Source organism: Schistocerca nitens, chromosome 7, assembly GCF_023898315.1.
Source record: "Schistocerca nitens isolate TAMUIC-IGC-003100 chromosome 7, iqSchNite1.1, whole genome shotgun sequence".
NCBI lineage: Eukaryota > Metazoa > Arthropoda > Insecta > Orthoptera > Acrididae > Schistocerca > Schistocerca nitens.
The window spans coordinates 230950291-230977007 of record NC_064620.1 but is presented as its reverse complement, the minus strand read 5'-3'; the positions used below and the strand labels follow the sequence as shown (position 1 = coordinate 230977007).

Here is a 26717-nt window from a genome sequence, read left to right as displayed (position 1 = left end):
CATGCTGTTGGTCGCAAGCTCTGAGCAGTCATTGAGTTGACAGCAACTTTGGTCACATTCCTCCATTTTCTGTTCACACTATGTCCATTATCCACTGGAATATCCGCGGCATTCGAGCCAATCGGGATGAATTGTTGATCCTCTTACGATCCTTCTCGCTGGTCATCTTCTGTCTTCAGGAAACAAAGCTGCGTCCCCATGACTGCTTTGTTCTCCCTCATTTTCAGTCCGTCCGATATGATCTCCCCTCTGTTGAAGGCACTCCAGCCCATGGAAGACTCATGATTATTCTCCATGATACTCTCCATTATCACCCAATCCACTTAAACACTTCCTTCCAAGCTGTCGCCGTCCATCTTTCCCTTTCTGGATACACGTTCTCTCTTTGTACTGTATACATTCCATCGTCCACACCAATGGCACGAGCTGATCTCCTTCATCTTCTTGGTCAGCTTCCACCCCCCCTATTTGCTGGTTGGGGACTTCAATGCCCACCACCCGCTTTGGGGATCTCCACATCCTTGTCCACATGGCTCACTATTGCTAGACGTCTTCCACCAAGCGGATCTAGTTTGCCTCAACACTAGGGTCCCCACATTTTTGTCTGCCTCCACGACAAATTTATCTCATTTGGACCTTGCGGTCGGTACTGTTCCGCTAGCTCGGCGCTTCGAATGGTTCGCCCTTGATGATACACACTTGAGTGACCACTTTCCATGTGTCCTTAGACTGCAGCCTCAACTGCCATATATGTGCCCGCGACGCTGGAAGTTTGCCCAAGCCGATTGGACACTTTTTTCGTCTCTAGCAACATTCGATGACCGTCACTTTCCCAGCGTCGACGATGAGGTCACACATATTACCGACGTTATTCTTACAGCTGCGGAACGTTCAATACCACGCACCTCTGAATTGCCCCGGCGCCCCCAGTTCCTTGGTGGAACGAGGCATGCCGTGACGCAATACGTGAGCGGTGACGTGCTCTTCGCGTTTTCCGCCACCATCCTACTTTGGCCAACTGTATCCGCTATAAGCAGTTTCGTGCGCGATGCCGTTGTGTCATCCATGATAGCAAGAAGGCAAGCTGGAAATTCTTTATTAGCTCATTTAACACCTTCACTCCCTCCTCGGAAGTTTGGAGTCGGCTTCGACGGTTCTCAGGCGCGCCTAGTTTCTCCCCGGTCTCTGGGCTCACTGTCACGCATGATACATTAGTGGACCCCGTCGCAATTTCTAACTCATTGGGTCAGCACTTTGCTGAGATTTTGAGCTCTTCAAATTACCCGCCAGCGTTTCTCCCGAAGAAACGTGCAGCGGAAGTGCGACATCTTGCTTTCTCCTCTCAAAATTGCGCAACCTACAATACTGTTTTCTCCATGCGGGAACTCCAACATACACTCTCTTCTTCTCGCTCCTCCGCCCCAGGACCGGATGGTATCCACGTCCAAATGTTGCTGCATTTATCAACCCATAGTCTGCGTTACCTCCTTTGCCTTTATAATCGAATTTGGACCGACAGTACTTTTCCCAGACGATGGCGGGAAGCTGTCGTCATTCCTGTTTCGAAACCTGGAAAGGACAAACATCTCCCCTCTAGCTATCGCCCCGTTTCTCTCACGAGTAGTGTCTGTAAGGTTTTGGAGCGTATGGTGAATTACCGTTTAGCTTGGTGGCTGGAATCCCACAGTCTTTTAACACCTGCCCAATGCGGATTCCAAAAGCATCGTTCTGCAGTTGACCATCTTGTTGCTCTCTCCACTTATATCATGAACAATTTTCTCCGGAAACGCCAAACGGTAGCAATATTTTTTGATCTGGAGAGAGCATACGATACCTGTTGGAGGACAGGCATCCTCCGCACATTGTTCTCTTGGGGCTTTCGAGGTCGGCTGCCCCTTTTTCTTCGCGAATTTATGGCAGAGCACACATTTAGGGTGTGGGTGAACACTACTCTCTCCCGTACCTTCTCCAAGAAAACGGGGTACCCCAGGGCTCCGTGCTGAGTGTTGTACTGTTTGCTATTACCATAAATCCAATTATGGATTGTCTCCTTCATGATGTCTCGGGCTCCCTCTTTGTGGACGATTTTGCGATCTACTACAGCTCTCAACGGACCAGCCTTCTTGAACGACGTCTTCAAGGATGTCTCGATCGCCTCCACTCTTGGAGCATCGAAGCCAGCTTCCGTTTTTCTCCCAGTAAGACCGTTTGTGTTAATTTTTGGCGACGTAAGGAGTTTCTTCCACCCTCCTTACATTTAGGACCTGTCAACCTTCCGTTTTCAGATGTCGCTAAATTCTTGGGTCTTATGTTTGACAGAAAACTGTGCTGGTCCTCCCACGTTTCCTATCTTTTGGCTCGCTGTCTGCGATCCCTCAACACCCTCCATGTCCTGAATGGTACCTCCTGGGGAGCGGACCGAGTGGTCCTTCTCTGCCTCTATCGCGCCTTAGTGCGCTCGAAATTGGACTATGGAAGCATAGTCTACTCCTCTGCTCGGCCGTCTATTCTTCGGCGTCTCGACTCTATCAACCACCGTGGATTACGTTTAGTGTCTGGAGCTTTTTACACCAGCCCTGTGGAAAGCCTTTATGCTGAGACTACTGAACCTCCGCTGTCCAATCGGCGAGCAGTCCTTCTGAGTCGTTATGCTAGCCATCTGTCTTCCATGCCTGCTAATCCGGCCCATGACATTTTTTTCGATGCCTCCTTGGATGTAGGGTATGCAGGCCACCCTTCCTCCCTACTACCACTGGGAGTCTGCTTCCGTCAACTGCTCCATTCTCTTTCCTTCTGCTTTCCTAAAACCTTCTTGACAACTTGGGGTACAGCACCGCCTTGGGTCCATCCCCGGATCTGCCTGCTCCGTGACCTTTGTCGATTTCCCCAGGATGGTACCCCTTCACTTGTTTATCGTCGGGCATTTGCTGCTCTATGTGCACAAATGACAGAAGCCACATTTATTTACACCGATGGCTCGAAAACATCATTAGGTGTAGGGAGTGCCTATATTGTTGGCGACACCCCAAATCACTTTTGGCTTCCCGACCAGTGTTCGGTTTATACTGCGGAGCTTTACGCTGTTCTCCAGGCTGTCCACTACATCCGCCGCCATCAGCGGATACAGTACATTATCTGCTAGGATTCTCTCAGCTCTCTCCTCAGTCTCCAAGCTCTTTACGCTGTGCACCCTCTGGTCCACCGGATTCAGGACTGTCTGCGCTTGCTCCACCTGGGGGGTGTCTCGGTGGCGTTCCTCTGGCTCCCGGGACACGTTGGTATCTGTGGAAATGAGGCGGCCGATATAGCAGCCAAGGCTGTCGTCTCTCTTCTTCGGCCAGCTATTCAGTCGATGCCCTTCGCCGATCTACGGAGCGTTTTATGTCGTCGTGTTGGGTTTTTATGGCACGCACATTGGTCGACACTTCCCCATAATAAATTACAGGACGTGAAAGCTCTTCCTTGTGCTTGGATCTCTTCCTCCCGAACGCGTCGTTGGGAGGAGGTAATTTTAACTAGACTCCGGATAGGGCACTGTCTTTTTAGCTATCGACATCTTTTAAGCGGCGATCCTCCCCCACTCTGTCCCCACTGCTCTCAGCTGTGGACGGTAAGACACCTTTTAATTGAGTGCCCCTATTTTACTCCGTTACGCGCCCGTCTACAGCTGTCGCCTGATATATCGTCAAGTTTAGCAGATGACACGTGCTTGGCCGATCGCGTTCTCGAGTTTATTAGTGCCAGTGAAATGACGTCAGTCATTTGAACCTTTTTTTGGGGACAACCAACCCCTTTCTGTAGTGGATTTTTAAGCCTTCCTTCTGCTTTTAGTTTCTCCAATTTTATGACTTTCGTTCCCATTGCTGCTGGGTTCCATTTTCAGTTTTTTACTGTTTCCTAAGTCACGGACCGGGCGCTAATGACCATAGGAGTTTTGCGCCCCCACCCCCCCCCCCCCCCAAAAAAAAAAAGGTTGCTATGTCGCCAGACTCATATATTCTACACACCAACGTGAATAGTCGTTTTGTTGCCACTTCCCCCAATGATTTTAGAAATTCTGATGGAATGTTATCTATCCCTTCTGTCTTATTTGACCGTAAGTCCTCCAAAGCTCTTTTAAATTCCGATTCTATTACTAGATCCCCTATCTCTTCTAAATCGACTCCTGTTTCTTCTTCTATCACATCAGACAAATCTTCACCCTCATAGAGGCTTTCAATGTATTCTTTCCACCTATCTGCTCTCTCCTCTGCATTTAACAGTGGAATTCCCATTGCACTCTTAATGTTACCACTGTTGCTTTTAATGTCACCAAAGGTTGTTTTGACTTTCCTGTATGCTGAGTCTGTCCTTCCGACAATCATATCTTTTTCGATGTCTTCACATTTTTCCTGCAGCCATTTCGTCTTAGCTTCCCTGCACTTCCTATTTATTTCATTCCTCAGCGACTTGTATTTCTGTATTCCTGATTTTCCCGGAGCATGTTTGTACTTCCTCCTTTCATCAATCAACTGAAGTATTTCTTCTGTTACCCATGGTTTCTCTGCAGCTACCTTCTTTGTACCTAAGTTTTCCTTCCCAGCTTCTGTGATGGCCCTTTTTAGAGATGTCCATTCCTCTTCAACTGTACTGCCTACTGCGCTATTCCTTATTGCTGTATCTATAGCGTTAGAGAACTTCAAACGTATCTCGTCATTCCTTACTACTTCCGCATCCCACTTCTTTGCGTATTGATTCTTCCTGACTAATGTCTTGAACTTCAGCCTACTCTTCATCACTACTATATTGTGATTTGAGTCTATATCTGCTCCTGGGTATGCCTTACAATCCAGTATCTGATTTTGGAATCTCTGTCTGACCATGATGTAATCTAATTGAAATCTTCCCATATCTCCTGGTCTTTTCCAAGTATACCTCCTCCTCTTGTGATTCTTGAACAGGGTATTCGCTATTACTAGCTGAAACTTGTTACAGAACTCAATTAGTCTTTCTCCTCTTTCATTCCTCATCCCAAGCCCATATTCTCCTGTAACCTTTTCATCTACTCCTTCCCCTACAACTGCATTCCAGTCGCCCATGACTATTAGATTTTCGTCCCCCTTTACATACTGCATTACCCTTTCAATATCCTCATACACTTTCTCTATCTGTTCATCTTCAGCTTGCGACGTCGGCATGTATACCTGAACTATCGTTGTCGGTGTTGGTCTGCTGTCGATTCTGATTAGGACAACACGGTCACTGAACTGTTCACAGTAACATGCCCTCTCCCCTACCTTCCTATTCATAACGAATCCTACACCTGTTATACCATTTTCTGCTGCTGTTGATATTACCCGATACTCATCTGACCAGAAATCCTTGTCTTCCTTTCACTTCACTTCACTGACCCCTACTATATCTAGATTGAGCCTTTGCATATCCCTTTTTAGATTTTCTAGTTTCCCTAACACGTTCAAGCTTCTGACATTCCACACCCCGACGCATAGAACGTTATCCTTTCGTTGATTATTCAATCTTTTTCTCATGGTAACCTCCCCCTTGGCAGTCCCCTCCTGGAGATCCGAATGGGGGACTATTACGGAATATTTTGCCAATGGAGAGATCATCATGACACTTCTTCAATTACGGGCCACATGTCCTGTGGATACACGTTACGTGTCTTTAATGCAGTGGTTTCCATTGCCTTCTGCATCCTCATGTCATTGATCATTGCTGATTCTTCCGCCTTTAGGGGCAATTTCCCACCCCTAGGACAAGAGAGTGCCTTGAACCTCTATCCGCTCCTCTGCCCTCTTTGACAAGGCCGCTGACTTCTTATGCCGGAAGTCTTCGGCCGCCAATGCTGATTATTTATCAAAATTTAGGCAGTGGTGGGGATCGAACCCGGGACCGAAGACGTTTTGATTATGAATCAAAGACGCTACCCCTAGACCCTCTATATACTCCTTCCACCTTTCTGCTTTCCCTTCTTTGCTTAGAACTGGGTTTCCATCCGAGATATTGATATTTATACAAGTGGTTCTCTTTTCTCCAAAGATATCTTTAATTTTCCCGTAGGCAGTATCTATCTTACCGCCCGTGAGATAAGCCTCTACATCCTTACATTTATCCTCAAGCCATCCCTGCTTAGCCATTTTGCACTTCCTGTCGATCTCATTTTTGAGACGTTTGTATTCCTTTTTGCCTGCTTCATTTACTGGATTTTTATATTTTCTCCTTTCAGCAATTAAGTTCAATATTTCTTCTGTTACCCAAGGATTTCTAGTGGCCCTCGTCTTTTTACCTACTTTATCCTCTGCTGCCTTCACTACTTCATCCCTCAAAGCTACCCATTCTTCTTCTACTGTATTTCTTTCCCCCATTCCTACCATTTGTTCCCTTGCGCTCATCCTGAAACTCTGTACAACCTCTGGTTTAGTCAGTTTGTCCAGGTCCCATCTCCTTAAATTCCCACCTTTTTGCAGTTTCTTCAGTTTTAATGTACAGTTCATAACCAATAGATTGTGGTCAGAGTCTCTATCTGTCCCTAGAAATGTCTTACAATTTAAAACCTGGTTCCTAAATCTCTGTCTTACCATTATATAATCTATCTGAAACCTTTTAGTATCTCCAGGCTTCTTCCATGTATACAACCTTCTTTTATGATTCTTGAACCAAGTGTTAGCTATGATTAAGTTGTGCTCTGTGCAAAATTCTACCAGGTGGCTTCCTCTTTCATTTCTTCCCCCCAGCCCATATTCACCTACTATGTTTCCTTCTCTCCCTTTTCCTTCTATCGAATTCCAGTCACCCATGACTATTAAATTTTCGTCTCCCTTCACTATCTGAATAATTTGTTTTATCTCATCATACATTTCTTCAATTTCTTTGTCATCTGCAGAGCTAGTTGGCATATAAACTTGTACTACTGTAGTAGGCGTGGACTTCGTGTCTATCTTGGCCACAATAATGCGTTCACTATGTTGTTTGTAGTAGCTTACCCGCATTCCTACTTTTTTATTCATTACTAAACCTACTCCTGCGTTACTCCTATTTGATTTTGCATTTATAACTGTGTATTCACCTGACCAAAAGTCTTGTTCCTCCTGCCACCGAACTTCACAAATTCCCACTATATCTAACTTTAACCTATCCATTTCCCTTTTTAAATTTTCTAACCTACCTGCCCGATTAAGGGATCTGACATTCCAAGCTCCGATCCGTAGAACGCCAGTTTTCTTTCTCCTGATAACGACGTCCTCTCGAGTAGTCCGCGCCCGGAGATCTGAATGGGGGACTATTTTACCTCCGGAATATTTTACCCAAGAGGACGCCATTATCATTAACCATACAGTAAAGCTGCATGCCCTCGGGAAAAATTACGGCTGTAGTTTCCCCTTGCTTTCAACCGTTCGCAGTACCAGCACAGCAAGGCCGCTTTGGTTAGTGTTACTAGGCCAGATAAGTCAATCATCCAGACTGTTGTCCCTGCAATTAGTACAGTTATTTGGGTAAACTAATTAGCTCATTAACTGCTTATAGCCAAAGAAATGTAACAAATACTACAGTTAAGCTAGAAAAACTTTGTATCAATATATGAGATTTTTAGATACTGTGCCCATGTCATAAAAATAACACTATTGAACATATTTTCAAAAAAATAAAAACTTTGAGGGAAGAAAAACATATCAGCTGTATGGAATCCACTTACCTCATTACAAGCTGAACCCAGGAAGAGGGAACAAAAATTGACATACAAGTCAGTCTTTGTGAAGCAGAGAGTCTGAACACCACATAGAGATGAGCATAGAGCAAACAAAATGTGACCTGTATGAGCCACTGAATAAACTAAGGACATGAAAACAGTAAGATGTGAGGCAAAAGCCAGATCTAAGATATTTGATGTCTGCATAAGTATTGTTGGGCCAGGCCTATTGCCACTGGCAAGTAAACGACTGGGTCAGCAGCTCTGCACATGCATTGTTCTGCATTTGCCCTCTGTGACAGCATTCTGAGCTATTCTTCTGCGGTACATGTGCCAGCTCCTCTGCATCCGTCTCAATGTCCACTGGGTGTAATGCTAAAGAATGTATACAGTAATAAGATTTAACATTCAAAATAAATATTACATTTAGAATTTTACATTATTATTACATCATTATATTTTTACTATTACAGAATTCTTCTGCCTCATAAACACAGCTGTTGATTAATAGGTTCTATAGATAACTCTAAAAGGAATTTATGCAGGTCTCGCACTGCCAGGGCCAGGTTATTATACATCTTTATGACAGTATATCTAAAACTATGAGGGTTGGAACTTAAACTGTAGAAACTATTTATTCACAACTGATACAAAAGAGTTACATGTTTGCACCTGTTACCTGTCCTTCAAAGTAGTCACCAGTGTTGTGTAGAACCCATTGTCAGTGATGTGGAAGGTGTAGTATACTATTAGCAGAGCCTGTTCTGTTGATGATGCGAATGGAACTGTCAACTGCCTGCCAAATCTCTGGAACAGTTCTGAAGTGAATGTCACGAAGTGGTTCCTTCATCTTTGGAATCAAATCAGTCACAAGGACTTAAGTTTGGGGAGTATGATGGATGGTACAGTACTTCCCAGTTCCATCGACCGAACAGAGCAGCCACAGCTTGCACTGTATGTGCCCATGCATTGTCATGCAAAATGATGGGTGGGCTGCGCAGAAAGTGTCACTGCTTCTTTTGCAAAGCTGGTCACAGGTGATGCTCCAAAAACGAACAGTAATACTGTGCATTAATGGTTTGCCGTGGAGGAACATAATGCATTAGGATAACACCATCAAAGCTGTACACGAGAATCACCATAACTTTAGACCGCTCCATTCACACCGTCAACAGAACAGGCTTTGCTTATGGTATGCTATGCCTTCCACATCACTGGCAACAGGTTCTAAACAACGCTGGTGACTACTTTGAAGGACAGGAACAGGTGCAAACACGTAACTCTTTTGTGTCGATTGTGAATGAATAGTTGCCACTATTTAAGTTCCAGTGTTGAGACTTACTTAATCTAGTATACTCTAAATCTGCATTATTTCTATTCATTGTTTCATAATTGTGGTTAGAATTACTGCAGGTTATGGTCTCCGGCTGCTTGTACATCAAGAGAAGACAGGGTTTAATATCAGGATATCATGTGATACAGTGCCAAATCCTTTGGTTAGATCAAGGAGCATAGCACAGGCAAAAGAATGACATTTAAATCATTTCAGAGTATCTGTAGCTAGAGATTTCACATATTTGATGGTTGCTAGAACAGACCAAAAACCATTTAGTAAAGAAGAAATTTGATTATTGTTCTCAAAGTGGGTGGGCAGTTGCTTTTTTATGCCATGTTCTGTGACCTTACATATTATGGGAATGAAGGATATTGGCCTGTAACTATAAAGACTGTTTTTTATCTTATTCATTATAAATCAGGACAACAATTGTGGATTTCAAGACATCAGCAGATTTTCCAATTTGAACTGTACAGATTATAAAGTAGGTCAGAGAAGACACTCTAATATCAGTTACATGTTTTAGGTATAATGTTAGAAGACATCACTATCTTCATTATGTGAGTTACCTGGTTTAGATAAAATTTGGTATACAAGCTGGCAAATAACTTGTGTCCATTTGAAAATACTAAAAGCTTGTTCTCAACAGATAAGTAAGATTCTCAGCCACCTGTGTAATAGCTCTCTGGAACAGGGCATTTTCCCTGATAGACTGAAATATGCTATTGTTATACCTTTGCATAAAAAGGGGGATAGATCTGATGTCAACAATTACCGTCCAATCTCCCTTCTAACAGCTTTATCCAAAATTTTTGAGAAAGTAATGTATTCAAGAGTAGCTTCACGTATCTGTAAAAATGAAGTACTAACAAAATGTCAGTTTGGTTTCCAGAAAGGTTTTTCAACAGAAAATGCCATATATGCTTTCACCAGTCAAATTTTGAATGATCTGAATAACCGAACACCACCCATTGGGATTTTTTGTGATCTCTCAAAGGCTTTTGATTGTGTAAATCATGAAATTCTGCTAGACAAGCTCAAGTATTGTGGCATGAGTGGGACAGTGCACAAATGGTTTAATTCGTACCTAACTGGAAGAGTGCAGAAAGTAGAAATAAGTAGTTCTCGTTACATGCAAAGATCAGCACATTCCTCAAACTGGGGAAGTATCAAGAATGGGGTTCCACAAGGGTCAGTCTTGGGTCCTTTGTTGTTCTTATTATATATTAATGACTTGCCATTCTATATTCATGAAGAGGCAAAGTTAGTTCTCTTTGCTGATGATACAAGTATAGTAATCACACCTGACAAACAAGAATTAACTGATGAAATTGTCAATACTGTCTTTCAGAAAATTACTAAGTGGTTCCTTGTAAACGGACTCTCACTGAATTTTGATAAGACACAGTACATACAGTTCCGTACAGTGAATGGTATGACGCCATTAATAAATGTAGACCTTAATCAGAAGCATATAGCTAAGGTAGAATATTCTAAATTTTTAGGTGTGTCCATTGATGAGAGATTAAATTGGAAGAAACACATTGATGATCTGCTGAAACGTTTGAGTTCAGCTACTTATGCAATAAGGGTCATTGCAAATTTTGGTGATAAACATCTTAGTAAATTAGCTTACTACGCCTATTTTCACTCATTGCTTTCATATGGCATCATATTTTGGGGTAATTCATCACTGAGGAATAAAGTATTTATTGCACAAAAGCGTGTAATCAGAATAATAGCTGGAGTCCACCCAAGATCATCCTGCAGACATTTATTTAAGGATCTAGGGATATTCACAGTAGCTTCTCAGTATATATACTCTCTTATGAAATTTGTTATTAACAACCAAACCCAATTCAAAAGTAATAGCAGTGTGCATAACTACAATACTAGGAGAAAGGATGATCTTCACTATTCAAGATTAAATCTAACTTTGGCACAGAAAGGGGTGAATTATACTGGCACTAAAGTCTTTGGTCACTTACCAAATAGTATCAAAAGTCTGACAGATAACCAACAAGTATTTAAGAAGAAATTAAAAGAATTTCTGAATGACAACTCCTTCTACTCCATAGAGGAATTTTTAGATATAAATTAAGAAAAAAAAAAAAACAAAAAAATATTAAAAAGATTTAAAAAATAAAAAATAAAGAAAAACAAAAAAAACACAATAAAATAAAGTTGTTATATTAACTTAAGTATGTTGTTAAATTAACCTAATTATGTCATGTATTGGAAAATTCGACTCGTTCCACATCATTACGAAATATCGTATTCATGATCCATGGAGCTAGTATTAATCTAATCTAATCTAATCTAATCTAATCTATTAGAACACAAGCCTGTTTAGCAGTGAGTCTAGCCTCCTACGAGGAGAATATCTTTGACTTGGTCAGTTCGTTGGTTACAATTGTAATGTGTACACATGTTCCTATGTATGTTGGCATTTAGAAATAAAGTGTGTGTTAATTGCTTTTACAGGTGTTCTGCTCATTCTTGTGAGCAGTCCCCAGTTGAAGTTTGCACAGGCTACTGAAAACTACAGGAGGCAGTGTCAAAGTATGGGTCTGCATCAGGAAATATGTGTATATGTAACCTACTGTTTATGGATGAGCAAGTGACTACAGCTGAAGATGAAGCCATATGTTACATGTTTAGGACATTAATGGAGGAAAATAAAGAGTTAGAGTCTGGAGTTAGATATCGGAATAACACTGCTTATAGTCACAGGAGCAGAAGGGCATAAATTGAAAGCTGAGATGGGAATTGTCAAAAATACTGTCTCAAATACACTGAAGTGCCAAATAAACTGGTATAGGCATGTGTATTCAAATACAGAGATATGTGAAGAGGCAGAATACGGCGCTGCGGTCGGCAATGCCTATATAAGGCACCACGTGTCTGGCACAGTTGTTAGAATGGTTACTGCTGCTACAATGGCAGGTTATCAAGATTTAAGTGAGTTTGAATGTGATGTTATAGTCAGCACATGAGTGATGGGCCATTGCATCTCCAAGGTAGTGATGAGTGGAGATTTTCCTGTATGACTGTTTAACGAATGTACCAAGAATATCAGGAATCTGGTAAAACATCAAATCTCTGACATTGTTGCGGCTAGAAAGAGATCCTGCAAGAGTGGGACCAATGACTTTGCAGATGACTTTGCTCCCATGTCTGTATATACACCTATATCAGTACCGTTCAGTTAGTCTTATGACAATTTCCAAAACAATACTTAATGACAACTTCTTAGCTGTAAAATATTGTGCCTTTCACTTTTGTTCCCACTTTTGTTAGTCTGTTAGCCCCATTCATTCTTTCACATACTGATAAAGATAGTGAGTGTGTCTATACATGTACTGCAAAAAATAAAAACTGCACTTCAGCTTTACAAACCATTAAGCGCACCTCCTCTAACCTATGGCAGCTGGTAGAATTTAATTTCCCCACTTTATCCAGACACTCTGCTCTGAAAAGTACTGGATGACAAAAACAGCTCTCCTCCGGACTGTGATGTGACTAGGTTTTTGCCACCATGGGGAAGCAAACTTCATCTCAATCATTGCCCCCTCATCCCCCTTCACCATGCTTCTCTCTCTCTCTCTCTCTCTCTCTCTCTCTCTCTCTCTCACTAGAAAATTGGGAGAAGCTGTTAGGACAGCAACAAGGATATAGTATGGTATGTTTATCACCAATGTATATTGATCATCTCTTACAATGGGCACAGTGTCAACCATTTCCTCTTCTCTTGTCAACATAACAATATTTCAAGTAATCATTCACTGATGTAAAGTCATGTTTTTTGGCATCCTGCGTTTCTACTTATCTAAAGCCAGAAAGGAAGGTTAAGGTATAACACACTACCGAAGATGAGATCACTAGAGATAATCTCAGAGTAGGGGAGGGTAGGGAAGGAAGTTGGTTGTGTCACGTTCTGTGGATCCCATCTGGTGGGAGCTCACTATTTTTTGTTTCACCTTCTATTGCCTGACAATATCCTAGAAAGTCCATTTAACATGAAACACAATAAAGACCAAAAGACTGCAATGAGTGAAGATAACCACTCGTATCAGTTGAAAAACTTAAGAGTAAAGTGGCACATGAAGAATACTTCACTTGTAATTAAACAGGGGACAATACCTTTTCTCAAAGCTCACACACCAACATAAGAAGACATCAACACACGCACAGCTGCAGTAACCTGACACTGCATTCTGCTGGGTGCCAGTTGGGCTGTAGTGTTATGACAAGTGTGTGTGTTTGGGAGGAGGGGAGGGGGGTGTTTTTTGTTAGTCTGTTAGCCCCATTCATTCTTTCACATACTGATAAAGATAGTGAGTGTGTCTATACATGTACTGCAAAAAATAAAAACTGCACTTCAGCTTTACAAACCATTAAGCGCACCTCCTCTAACCTATGGCAGCTGGTAGGATTTAATTTCCCCACTTTATCCAGACACTCTGCTCTGAAAAGTACTGGATGACAAAAACAGCTCTCCTCCGGACTGTGATGTGACTAGGTTTTTGCCACCATGGGGAAGCAAACTTCATCTCAATCATTGCCCCCTCATCCCCCTTCACCATGCTTCTCTCTCTCACTCTCTCTCTCTCTCTCTCTCTCTCTCTCTCTCTCTCTCACACACACACACACACACACACACACACACACACACACACACACACACACACACACTCGCAGTGGGATTGTCTGGTTGGAAATTACGAGGGTTGTTTTTTAAGTAAGGGCCGTTCGCGCGTATAGTCCCGTAGTTCGCGTGGACGCCACAACAAGCCACCACGTCAGTTGCCGGCATCCTTCCCATTCACACTGATGCAAGTTGCAGCTCTGTAGCTGACGTGTACGCATCACTGTGCTACTTTATAATGTTTACGATTATTGAATCCCACGCCGCCTGTGAGATACAGTCAGTGATAAGTTTTTTGACCGCGAGAAGCCTATCAGCTGCAGAAATTCATCGTCAGTTAACAGAAGTTTATGGCTTGAATGCAATGAGTGAAGGTAAAGTGCGTCAGTGGGTTAGAGAGTTTAAAAATGGCCGTCAAAATGTCCATGACGAAGAACGCTCAGGCCGGCCCTCTGTGATCACTGATGATTTGGTGGCTGCAGTCGAAACAAAGATTCATGAGGACAGAAGATTCACAATTTCCACTCTTTCTTTGGAATTTCCACAAGTTTCAAGATCGGTTTTGTACAAAATTGTGTCTGAAAACCTAAACTTTAAGAAACTGTGTTCTCGGTGGGTACCCAGACTCCTCACAGAGGACCACAAAGGGAAGAGATTTGCCACTTCATTGGACTTTTTGATTCGTTACGAGGAAGAAGGGGATGACATGTTGAGTCAAATTGTCACTGGAGATGAAACATGGGTATCCCATATCACTCCCGAAAGCAAGCGACAATCGATGGAATGGCGATACACAACCTCACTCGTCAAGGTCAAAGGCAAACAGACGCTGTCAAAGTGCAAGATTATGGCAACTGTGTTCTGGGACCGGTGCGGTGTTTTGCTAGTGGACTTTATGCCACGGGGAATGACAATCAACTCAGATGCCTACTGTGCAACTCTAAAGAAGCTCCGCAGAGCAATTCAAAACAAAAGGCGTGGCATGCTGACAAAAGGAGTTTTGCTCCTGCACGATAACACTAGGCCTCACACCTCTCAAAAGACTCGGGATTTGATTGATTCTTTTGGCTGGGAAGTTTTGGACCATGCACCATACAGCCCCGACCTTGCTCCTAGCGATTTTCACCTTTTCCAGTATATGAAACAACATCTTGGCAGGCAGCGCTTCAATGACGACGATGAAGTGAAAGCGGCCGTGAACTCTTGGCTGTCGGAGCAGGCGGCCGACTTCTTTGAAGAGGGAATTAAAAACTTAGTTGTACGGTATGACAAGTGCTTAAATAAACAAGGCAACTATGTAGAAAAATAGGTAAAAGTGTGTAGAATCAGAAAATAAAAGTTTTTTTTACAGAAGTATTTGTATCTTTTTTTAAAAATAAAAACAGCCCTTACTTAAAAAACAACCCTCGTATTTTTACTTCTAGTACTGTGGTTGTGCATTGCATAGTTCATCCACAATTTGTGTTGCAGCCTTTTCAAGCAAATTGGAATATTAACCATTACTTCACAATATCTCTTTTGAATCATGACATTTATGCTTCACAATCCTTTTCAGTATGAAATGAATGAAACATACCATTATCATAACACAACAAGGAAATGTGACACATACAGTGAACTGAAAAATTTGTCTCTGGTGCAAAAAAGGGATTTCTACTCTGTAGAACAATTCTATAGCAGAGATAGCTAAGATTATTTACCATGTATTATTGTGTATTCCTGATTTAATACATCTTTGCTGCTCTCATTAGATTAATTGGTGATCTGTAAGTCAAGAAGATGGTCGCTTTTACTCTATGATAAATTGTTTAGATAAGATATGAAAATTGTATCTGTTCGTGAGTTAATTAGAACTTACTGATGTGTTACTTTATTATTATTTTTTTAAAATTTGTGGTCTTAATCATTGTTTATTCTCCTGATGGAAACAAATGCAATAATCAGTTAAATGCTTTAACTTGTTTCAGATCCATGTGTTACCATGCAAAAATCGATCTATGGAATATGTATTTTAATAAGTAATAAACAATAAATTCTTATTATTAACCACAAACAACGTTAAGGAGTAAATATATTGGCATGTAAGGCTGAGAAGCTCTAGATCCTGAAGAAGCTTCCAGATGTTCACTTATCAACTTTACATAATAGTTTTTTCATCAACTTTACATAACAGTTCTTACAACACCCTTGTGTATAAGAGGGTTAGTCACGTAAGACATTACACCCCTTTTATTTTGTGAACCGTTGGTGGGGAGGCATGTGTGCCTCAGCGATACAGATAGCCGTACCGTAGGTCAACCACAACGGAGGGTTATCTGTTGAGAGGCCAGACAAATGTGTGGTTCCTGAAGAGGGGCAGCAGCCTTTTCAGTAGTTGCAGGGGCAACAGTCTGGATGATTGACTGATCTGGCCTTGTAACACAAACCAAAACAGTCTTGCTGTGCTGGTACTGCGAACAGCTGAAAGCAAGGGGAAACTACAGCCGTAATTTTTCCCGAGGGCATGCAGCTTTACTGTATGGTTAAATGATGATGGCGTCCTCTTGGGTAAAATATTCCAGAGGTAAAATAGTCCCCCATTCGGATCTCCGGGTGGGGACTACTCGAGAGGACGTCGTTATCAGGAGAAAGAAAACTGGCGTTCTACGGATCGGAGTGTGGAATGTCGGATCCCTTAATCGGGCAGGTAGGTTAGAAAATTTAAAAAGGGAAATGGATAGGTTAAAGTTAGATATAGTGGGAATTAGTGAAGTTCGGTGGCAGGAGGAACAAGACTTTTGGTCAGGTGAATACACAGTTATAAATGCAAAATCAAATAGGAGTAACGCAGGAGTAGGTTTAGTAATGAATAAAAAAGTAGGAATGCGGGTAAGCTACTACAAACAACATAGTGAACGCATTATTGTGGCCAAGATAGACACGAAGTCCACGCCTACTACAGTAGTACAAGTTTATATGCCAACTAGCTCTGCAGATGACAAAGAAATTGAAGAAATGTATGATGAGATAAAAGAAATTATTCAGATAGTGAAGGGAGACGAAAATTTAATAGTCATGGGTGACTGGAATTCGGTAGAAGGAAAAGGGAGAGAAGGAAACATAGTAGGTGAATATGGGCTGGGGGGAAGAAATGAAAGAGGAAGCCGCCTGGTAGAATTTTGCACAGAGCACAACTTAATCATAGCTAACACTTGGTTCAAGAATCATAAAAGAAGGTTGTATACATGGAAGAAGCCTGGAGATACTAAAAGGTTTCAGATAGATTATATAATGGTAAGACAGAGATTTAGGAACCAGGTTTTAAATTGTAAGACATTTCTAGGGACAGATGTGGACTCTGACCACAATCTATTGGTTATGAACTGTAGATTAAAACTGAAGAAACTGCAAAAAGGTGGGAATTTAAGGAGATGGGACCTGGACAAACTGACTAAACCAGAGGTTGTACAGAGTTTCAGGTTGAGCGCAAGGGAACAAATGGCAGGAATGGGGGAAAGAAATACAGTAGAAGAAGAATGGGTAGCTTTGAGGGATGAAGTAGTGAAGGCAGCAGAGGATAAAGTAGGTAAAAAGACGAGGGCCACTAGAAATCCTTGGGTAACAGAAGAAATATTGAACTTAATTGATGAAAGGAGAAAATATAAAAATCCAGTAAATGAAGCAGGCAAAAAGGAATACAAACATCTCAAAAATGATATGGACAGGAAGTGCAAAATGGCTAAGCAGGGATGGCTAGAGGACAAATGTAAGGATGTAGGGGCTTATCTCACTAGGGGTAAGATAGATACTGCCTACAGGAAAATTAAAGAGACCTTTGGAGAAAGGAGAACCACTTGCAGGAATATCAAGATCTCAGATGGAAACCCAGTTCTAAGCAAAGAAGGAAAAGCAGAAAGGTGGAAGGAGTATATACAGGGTCTATACAAGGGTGATATACTTGAGGACAATATTATGGAAATGGAAGAGGATGTAGATGAAGATGAAATGGGAGATATGATACTGCGTGAAGAGAGTGACAGAGCACTGAAAGACCTGAGTCGTAACAAGGCCCCGGGTGTAGACAACATTCCATTGGAACTACTGACAGCCTTGGGAGAGCCAGTCCTGACAAGACTCTACCATCTGGTGAGCAAGATATATGAGACAGGCGCAATTCCCTCAGACTTCAAGAAGAATATAATAATTCCAATCCCAAAGAAAGCAGATGTTGACAGATGTGAAAATTATCGAACTATCAGTTTAATAAGTCACGGCTGCAAAATACTAACGCGAATTCTTTACAGACAAATGGAAAAACTAGTGGAAACCAACCTCGGGGAAGATCAGTTTGGATTCCGTAGAAATACTGGAACACATGAGGCAATACTGACCCTACGACTTATCTTAGAAGCTAGATTAAGGAAAGGCAAACCTACGTTTCTAGCATTTGTAGACTTAGAGAAAGCTTTTGAAAATGTTGACTGGAATACTCTCTTTCAAATTCTGAAGGTGGCAGGGGTAAAATACAGGGAGCGATAGGCTATTTACAATTTGTACTGAAACCAGATGGCAGTTATAAGAGTCGAGGGACACGAAAGGGAAGCAGTGGTTGGGAAGGGAGTGAGACAGGGTTGTAGCCTCTCCCCAATGTTATTCAATCTGTATATTGAGCAAGCAGTGAAGGAAACAAAAGAAAAATTCGGAGTAGGTATTAAAATCCATGGAGAAGAAATAAAAACTTTGAGGTTCGCCGATGACATTGTAATTCTGTCAGAGACAGCAAAGGACTTGGAAGAGCAGTTGAACGGAATGGATAGTGTCTTGAAGGGAGGATATAAGATGAACATCAACAAAAGCAAAACGAGGATAATCGAATGTAGTTGAATTAAGTTGGGTGATGTTGAGGGTATTAGATTAGGAAATGAGACACTTAAAGTAGTAAAATAGTTTTGCTATTTGGGGAGGAAAGTAACTGATGATGGTCGAAGTAGAGAGGATATAAAATGTAGACTGGCAATGGCAAGGAAGGCATTTCTGAAGAAGAGAAATTTGTTAACATCGAGTATAGATTTAAGTGTCAGGAAGTCGTTTCTGAAAGTATTTGTATGGAGTGTAGCCATGTATGGAAGTGAAACATGGACGATAAATAGTTTGGACAAGAAGAGAATAGAAGCTTTTGAGATGTGGTGCTACAGAAGAATGCTGAAGATTAGATGGGTCGATCACATAACTAATGAGGAGGTACTGAATAGGATTGGGGAGAAGAGAAGTTTGTGGCATAACTTGACTAGAAGAAGGGATCGGTTGGAGGGACATGTTCTGAGGCATCAAGGGATCACCAATTTAGTATTGGAGGGCAGCATGGAGGGTAAAAATCGTACAGGGAGACCAAGAGATGAATACACTAAACAGATTCATAAGGATGTAGGTTGCAGTAGTTACTGGGAGATGAAGAAGCTTGCACAGGATAGAGTAGCATGGAGAGCTGCATCAAACCAGTCTCAGGACTGAAGACCACAACAACATTTTGTGAACAGCTACATGTATCAAAACACAGTTTTTGGCAAATGTTAGAGCATCAAGGGACAAATATTTTTTGTTTGGTTAATGGTTTTAGTGCTGGTATCAATGGAGGTATTGAAGCAAGTTCCTTTTTGCAAATGGAACCATGCACTTTTTTTAACTGCATTCAGTAGCTCTTGAGAAGACAATTACAGCGTTATAGCATTTGTTAATGTTGACACTGAAATCTGTCATAAAAAAAATGCAAGAAATATCCTAGAATGCGAGAGCAAGGGAGCTAGAAATGGCAATTGCAGTGCAGGTGTCTCACACCAGGCAGCATAGTTGTATACCATAAGGTTGGCCTGCACTACGAGAACACAGCTGTATTTCCTCTTGAACCAACTTACAACCTAGATGCTGGTTCACCTACAAATATTTTCTATGGAAATATGACATAGGCTAAAGTCTAGCTTATCAGCAAGGCCTTAGGAAAACTATTTACATTTGTGCATCCTCCCAAATTTACACCAGCTGAAACAGAGAAATCAACTGTTCATTTCTAAAATGTAAAGAAGAATACAAAAAGCAACTACTGCATTAAATGTCTAGATGTTAGAAGGAAGATTTGACCTATCTTTTCCTGTATGTGGCTGTGTGTTTCTTAGGGATAAAATACATGCTGTCAGACAACTGCCTCTACCTTCTAAATTATACGATGTGGGACATATTTGTTGAACTAAATATTTTATTAAAAGTGCTTTGATGACTACATGTACACCACAAAATAAATATTCTTCTTAACGAAATATTGTTTCATGCTGAATGTAAGTGCGTAATGACAGTGCTATCAGCTTTGTGCAATACATGCTATCGACTTATTTGACATTGCGATGCAATTTTGTACTCATGTAATTGAAATAAACAATTTACTAACAATGATTTGGTAACTACCGAACACATAACATAAATTTTGGCTTCCAAAAAAAAATAACATCATCCTTTATTTAAGTAGATGTACAAACTGTTGACCATGGACTGAAAGGCACATTTGCAATCACTGTTCAAAATAGTGATGAACAGATATAATTACAGTGGATGATATGGTAGAGCATGCACTGGCAATTTGACAACACATATCATCTGGCATAGTTGAGGCTTCATTGTAGACTGCATCTTTGACTACTCTCCAAAGAAAAAATCAAGAGGAATCAAATCAGCGGACATCACTGGCAACTTTACAACAGAATTTCGTCCTATGCAACATCCAGGAAAGTTCTTGTTCTACATTTGTGCTGCAGCATGGGACAAGTGATCTGAACAGTCATTGTGTCGCAACCACATACACTGTTGAATATCCAGTGGTACTTTTTCTAGAAGAACTGGCAGAATGTTCATCAGAAAATGTGCATATGAATGCCCATTTAGAATGCCTGAGGTGAAGTAAGGTCCCACAACGAAATTTCTAATGATGCCAAACCACATGTTTATGATCCACAGCCATTGGTGTTGCACCTGGTGAAGCCAGTGAGGATTTTTGGCTGCCCAGTAGTGCATATTATGCAAATTTACATTAGAGTGGTTAGTAAATGTTGCTTCATCAGTAAAGAGTGCACGCTGGAAAAACATAGGGTCATCCCTCAGCTGCTGAAGGGCAAACTGACAAAATTCTGTATGATGTTCGAAATCATGGTCGTCGAGTGCCTGATGTAGTGATATATGATAGCGATACAAATTCTGTCAATGCAGAATGTGAATGACACTTGTCTGCCTAATTCCATGTCACTTGGTACCGTATAAAAGTACTACAACCAACTTCTCCTAATTAGTGTACGTCTACATGCTACAAATGTTGAAGCAGAAATGAGCAGCCTGTAGTGCAGACAAGTAAAGAGGCAAGTGTGTTGACATTCTGACACAGCATAGCACAAGAGCTCTGCTTGACAGTGTTCAGATGGCTAATGTCGATTCTAGCCACTGTGCTCTGAAATTCTAGGACATTTATTGAGTTTTTTTTGTAACAGGTTTCAACGTAAACATTAACAAACATCATATCACTGTAATGATCTTCTTAAGAGCAACTGAATGCAGTTATAAAAAGTATGTGGTTCCATTGAAAAAAAAAGTACTTGCTTCAATACGTCCATTGCTACCAGCACTAGAAACCCTGTATTAACAAAAAAACAATATATGCAGCTTGACACTCTGACATTTGCCAAAAACTGCATTTCAATAAGTGTAACTCTTCATTAAATAAAAGGAGTGTTATGTCTTACATGACTCACCCTATAGCAAGTACTGTCTTGGCCTTACCTGCATTACTTCAGAAGATTAAGACATGCGACAATATTGAATGAGACTACACTAGCAATCCAGTCTGCAGATCAATGCAGTGAGAGAGACATCTAAATGCAGAGCAGGTATAAATGAGCTGTTTGGTTAATTTATCCACTAGCTGGTGCCATCTCAATTTGTGACACCTCTGGATGGCCAGGAACTTCACATATGCAGCCTCTAAAATTGTGTGCCCATTGATCTCTACTTGTAATACCTATAAGTAATTTTTATTTGTTTTCAATTTCATAAGTTAGTCTTTGTAAGGTTAAGGATTAACAGGTCAGCTGTGAACCAGATGTAAGACTGTTCCACTATTCTATTGACTGTGTCTGGTATGGACACAGTATATACTTGTGTGATTAGGAAACATCACATTTCAGGAAAGTCCTCCGATATCCTAATGGACATTGGACGACCAAGGCAGCGCTGGATAGACGACCTGGTGAAGGACCTAGCAGCCCTGGGAATTGAAGACACCTGGAGGAACTGGGCACAAAACAGGAAGGAATGGAGGAAGTTTGTGGAAGCAGTGTGTGGTCTGCAGGCCCTGTGATCGCTGAATATCTATCTATCTATCCTCCAATGTCCTAGGTATATCATTCGTATGGTCCAAGAACAGGAACAGGCCAAGCATCAAACCTTGCAACATATTTAATGTTTCCCCACTCTCAATTTAATTTTACTGCAATAATAACATTTATTAATGCAACCCTCTGTTTTGTTGAAAAAGGCACTTGGCACTCAAGTACTGATTTATTAAGATGCCTCCTTTTATAAACTCATCTTTCATTCCCTCCAAAAAAGGAGAGAGAAGGCCATTGTAGAACTTAGTTGTTTTGAGTCTACTCTAGCTAGCACTGAAGCAAGGGGATCCCAATTAAGAACTTGTCTCGCAGAAAGTTATTTTTGAACTTGAGGCACTTATGTAGTCACAATGAGGGGTTTCAACTTTGAAGTCCCTGAATAGACAGAGATATGAAATTGGAAGATCCAAAGTTAACTTGGCAAGATGGGGTTACACTGATCCAAATGATATTCAGTGTGACTGTGGAGGAGAGCAGACAGTTCAGCACATGCTTTGGTGTTGATTGTGCCCAGTGTCCTGTACAGAAGATGATCTTCATCAAGCAACAGAAAATGCACTGGAAGTGGCCAAGTTTTGGTCAATAGTAATTTAATCATAACTGTGTAAAATGTATATACTTGTACCTGTATGTTTCTGACATGAGGAAAAAAAGTGAGAGATTTGCAACCCACAGTACTAACAAGTCTATACATACCTGTCCTAAACTGTCTGGTGGAAAAGGAATTTTACAATGTTGAAGAGTATCTATGAAATTAAATTTGTGTATCTTGTTCTTTGTAATTAGTGGTGGCAAAGAGTGTAATCAGATTGGCTGCTCTTTAGGAAGTAAGTGATACTGAATGTCTTCTGGTTTTGATGTGTGTATATTATGCATACACTTGCTGTACACATTGTAGTCCTACAGAATCAAATAAAATTCAATTACATTAAATTTTGGGGTTAATGTACCACTCCATTTATGAAAAGGGGATGTCTTTAATAACATTTTCGTTTCTCTATAATGGTCTACACAAAGTCTTATAAAATGCCTACATTGTAAGTTTTATTGTTTGATTTTACCAGAATTGAGTTTGTGAAGTCATATGCTGCTTTCTTTTTGGAGAAACCTCTAAGGGAGCTAAACCGAGCAGTGAATAAAACATTATTTTCAGAAATGCGGTTTGATATTACATTATAAGCTACCCTCTTAAAATTTTGTGAGATACATGAAAGAGGGAGATGGGTCTGTAATTTTAGGTCACTTACATATCCCCATCTATATAAATTTGAATTGCTATTGCATATTTCAACCTGTCAGTAACTATGAAATGTATTTGCAAATAGCAAATACTATATTACATCAGCTTTATTGTTGACTACAGACACATGAAAATTTGTGCTGGACTTGGATTTAAACCCAGATTTCCCACTTACCAAGAGCAGTCACTTTAACCACTTCGGCTGAACAGTGCTTATCAGCAATCTCTGAATGAGAATACTGTGTGCAGCTGAAGATGGGCATGAATCATGATACTGATCCAGTCAAATTTTGAAAATAAATCCTACACAGTCAATATTGACTGTTAATCATTGTGAAGTACCTGAGAATACTGTAAACAATTATAAGGCATAATTAGTGTGCCCTTAATTGTCTTAATGTAAGACACAAATAAAGTGCATCCACAATTAACTAAAGTTCATTCTTCTGCCACACACAAGTGAACTGTTGTTGAGAGCATAGATACAAACCTATAAACAACCCAAGTACTGGTACAAGCAGTTGCTGACAATAAGTAAGAACACAGTATGAGAATGAATGTCTGCTGCACAGTGCTTATAATGAAGAGGCTCCAAAGGACAGTGCAGTGGATGCTGTGCTGTGTGTACAAGTCATGTGGCCTACCACAGGCAGCTTCTGGTGGCCAGACTGTGGAGATGCTGTTGGTGTAACATCCTAAGTGTAGCACGCCCGCAGTTCAGTGCTGTAGTGCATATCCAAGTATTATGTACAAAGTCATAGCATTAATCATATGCGATGGATTGCTTTGCAAACTGAACAGAAAGATTGTGATCATGTTGAAGGTGGTGTCACACTTTGACTTATTTTCTTTCCTTAACCTCTTAGTAGGTAACAGAAGTAAAACAATTTTTTTTATACGTTTTTAATCACAAGTTGTACAAAGGAAATTTCAGTTGATTTATATAATACATGATATTTATTTCTTTACTATGAACGTAATACTGTCTTGGAAATTTGGAAACAGTCTTGTTTATAGCAAAATATGATGGAAATGCCACAGATTTGACCAGCAGGTGGGTTACGAATCGATGGATGTGTTTAGAATTGTTGAGTGCTAAACAGTGTGGTCATCAGCACCAAGTTCTTATAAAAATCACAACAATAAAAGGTCATGAGGACAGATATTTAATTTATCCTGCTTTTTGTTACACAAATCAGGTACATTCTGAAAACAAAGTTTAGGAAGAAGACTTATTTTATCACATGAATTATAGTACTAGTAAAAAATACTGAGGAAAAGCCATATACAGTTACTGTACACTGATTAGACAGATGTTAAAATGGAAAAATATCTTCAATAGAAAATTGTCATATCTTTCCATCAGTCTCTTCCCAAGTTAAGAGGAAGTACAGCTATAAAAGTTAGTTCCAAACCTTCTATATTACGTTAGAGCTAACATAGCAAAATTCTTGTAAGTATAAAAAGAATTAAAAATGAATAGTTTATGAGGATTCATTTCTTGTGTTTACAATTTTGCCTAATATAGTGAGCATGTTAGCTTATTCCAAAATAATATGTTACTCAGGTCATCATTTAAAAAAGTCACACAACATGTTTTGCAAAAATAAATATTAGAGACAATGTCCGTCTGTTCCAGATCTTAATTTTTTCTGCTGCAAGTAGCCTTGCGGCAAATATGTACATAACTGTTCTTACAAACAACCTAGAACACCAATAGCAGTGCACATTGTCCACTTTATATGATATAAAGCGTCTGATGCTTCTGGCATTCCCCATTCACCCAAAAATTATTCATGGTTGCCTCTTGCATTCATTCTCTTCATAAAGAAGAAACAAAGTACAGTAGTATTCTTTATCTAGATTTATGCAGCCTAATTTTCAAGGTCACAAACAGTGTCAGTTGTAGTATCACTAGCCACGTAACAAGGCCACATATATCCATCCAGTAATCACTATGGGCCATCCCCATGTTTTCAAGAAATTTGGATGGATCCTTGTAATAGCAGTATATTTCTGAACACACAAGATTCTTCCGTCCAAATCCATAAATGCACAACACAATTGCCTCAAATCCATATCTGAAGAGACTTAAATAAGTCAGAGGCACAAAATATGATGGTATATCATCCAGCCTCATAAAGAAACCAGAGAAAAGGAACATTGGAATTGTTACTGCAGCCAGTATAAATGTTCCAAGCTGTAGGGAAGAAAAATATCTATTAAAAATAACAGAAGCACCTTATATGAAATCTACTGGCTCAAAAAATAATTTGCTTTCATATAAACTTAACATATTGTAGACATTATACATTAGCACTACTACTGACTTCCCAAGCATAACAACGACAACAACAACAATGATAATAACAAAACAACAACAACAATAATAATATAAATGCAGCTCAAATGAAACTTAGATGTTCAATTAAAAGCAGAAAAGTGAGCAAGAATTTTGGGAGCTGACAATAGTAATATTAATGGCCTGAAAATAGTCAAGTCACTGAAAAACCAAACAATGGAAACTTTGGGCAGGAATATCAACAATGTAGGAAAAGACAGATTGCTACTTACCATAAAGAAGACAGGTCAAGTTGTAGACAGGCACAATTAAAAAACATTCACATGTAGCTTTCAGCCACAGCCTTCATGAGTAAAACACACACACACACACACACACACACACACACACACACACACACACACACACGACCGCCAAAGCCAGCGTCTCAGCCTGGAGATGCTGGAGTTGGCGGTTGCGTGTGTATGAGGTGTGCTTGCTTGTGTGTGTGTCTCTCTATTACTGATGAATGCTGTGGCCGAAAGCTGTAGGTGATTGTCTTTCAACAGTGCCTCTTCACAACTTGACATGTCTTCTTTATGGTAAATAAAATAGTAAGGACAACTTGAACTGGAAGAAGCATATTACTGAGCTTCTCCAACAATAAAGTTCAGCCTGTTTTGCTATTCGTATAATCACTAGTCTTGGTAATAAACTGATCAGCCTCCTAAAGTACTTTGCATATTTCCACTCAATAATGTCTTATGGAATAGTTTCTGGGGTAACTCACCACTTAGACATAAAGTATTGATTGCACAAAAGAGAGCAGTGAGAATAATTAGTGCTGTTCACCCAAGGATGTCATATAGGCACCTATTCAAGGAGTTAGGTATTTTAACTGCACCATTAGAGTACATATACTCACTAATGAAATTCGTTATAAATAATCCATCTCAATTTGCGAAGAACAGTGATGCTCATACGTACAACACTAGAGGGAAAAATGACCTTTCTTATCTGTTATTGAAGCTGTCAGTTGCTCAAAAAGGAGTACATTATTGAGCAACAAAAATCTTTGATCATTTGCCCAACAACATAAAGTGTCTGGCAGGTAGCAGATCAA

At 40.4% G+C, this 26717-nt stretch overlaps 2 protein-coding genes across 2 annotated transcripts in view; one reads left to right on the top strand and one right to left on the bottom strand.

Annotated features, from left to right (window-relative positions):
* Positions 1 to 22057, top strand: part of LOC126194777 (STE20-related kinase adapter protein alpha) — a 98947-nt gene extending 76890 nt beyond the window's left edge. The window contains exon 6 of the mRNA XM_049933073.1: positions 21870 to 22057. Coding sequence (XP_049789030.1) covers positions 21870 to 22042 — 173 coding nt within the window. The 3' untranslated portion in view covers positions 22043 to 22057. The remainder of the gene's footprint in view (positions 1 to 21869) is intronic.
* A 2406-nt stretch (positions 22058 to 24463) lies between these two features.
* LOC126195094 (ATP-binding cassette sub-family G member 4) overlaps positions 24464 to 26717 on the bottom strand; it is a 357400-nt gene continuing 355146 nt past the window's right edge. Inside the window, exon 11 of the mRNA XM_049933557.1 lies at positions 24464 to 25513. Coding sequence (XP_049789514.1) covers positions 25169 to 25513 — 345 coding nt within the window. The 3' untranslated portion in view covers positions 24464 to 25168. The remainder of the gene's footprint in view (positions 25514 to 26717) is intronic.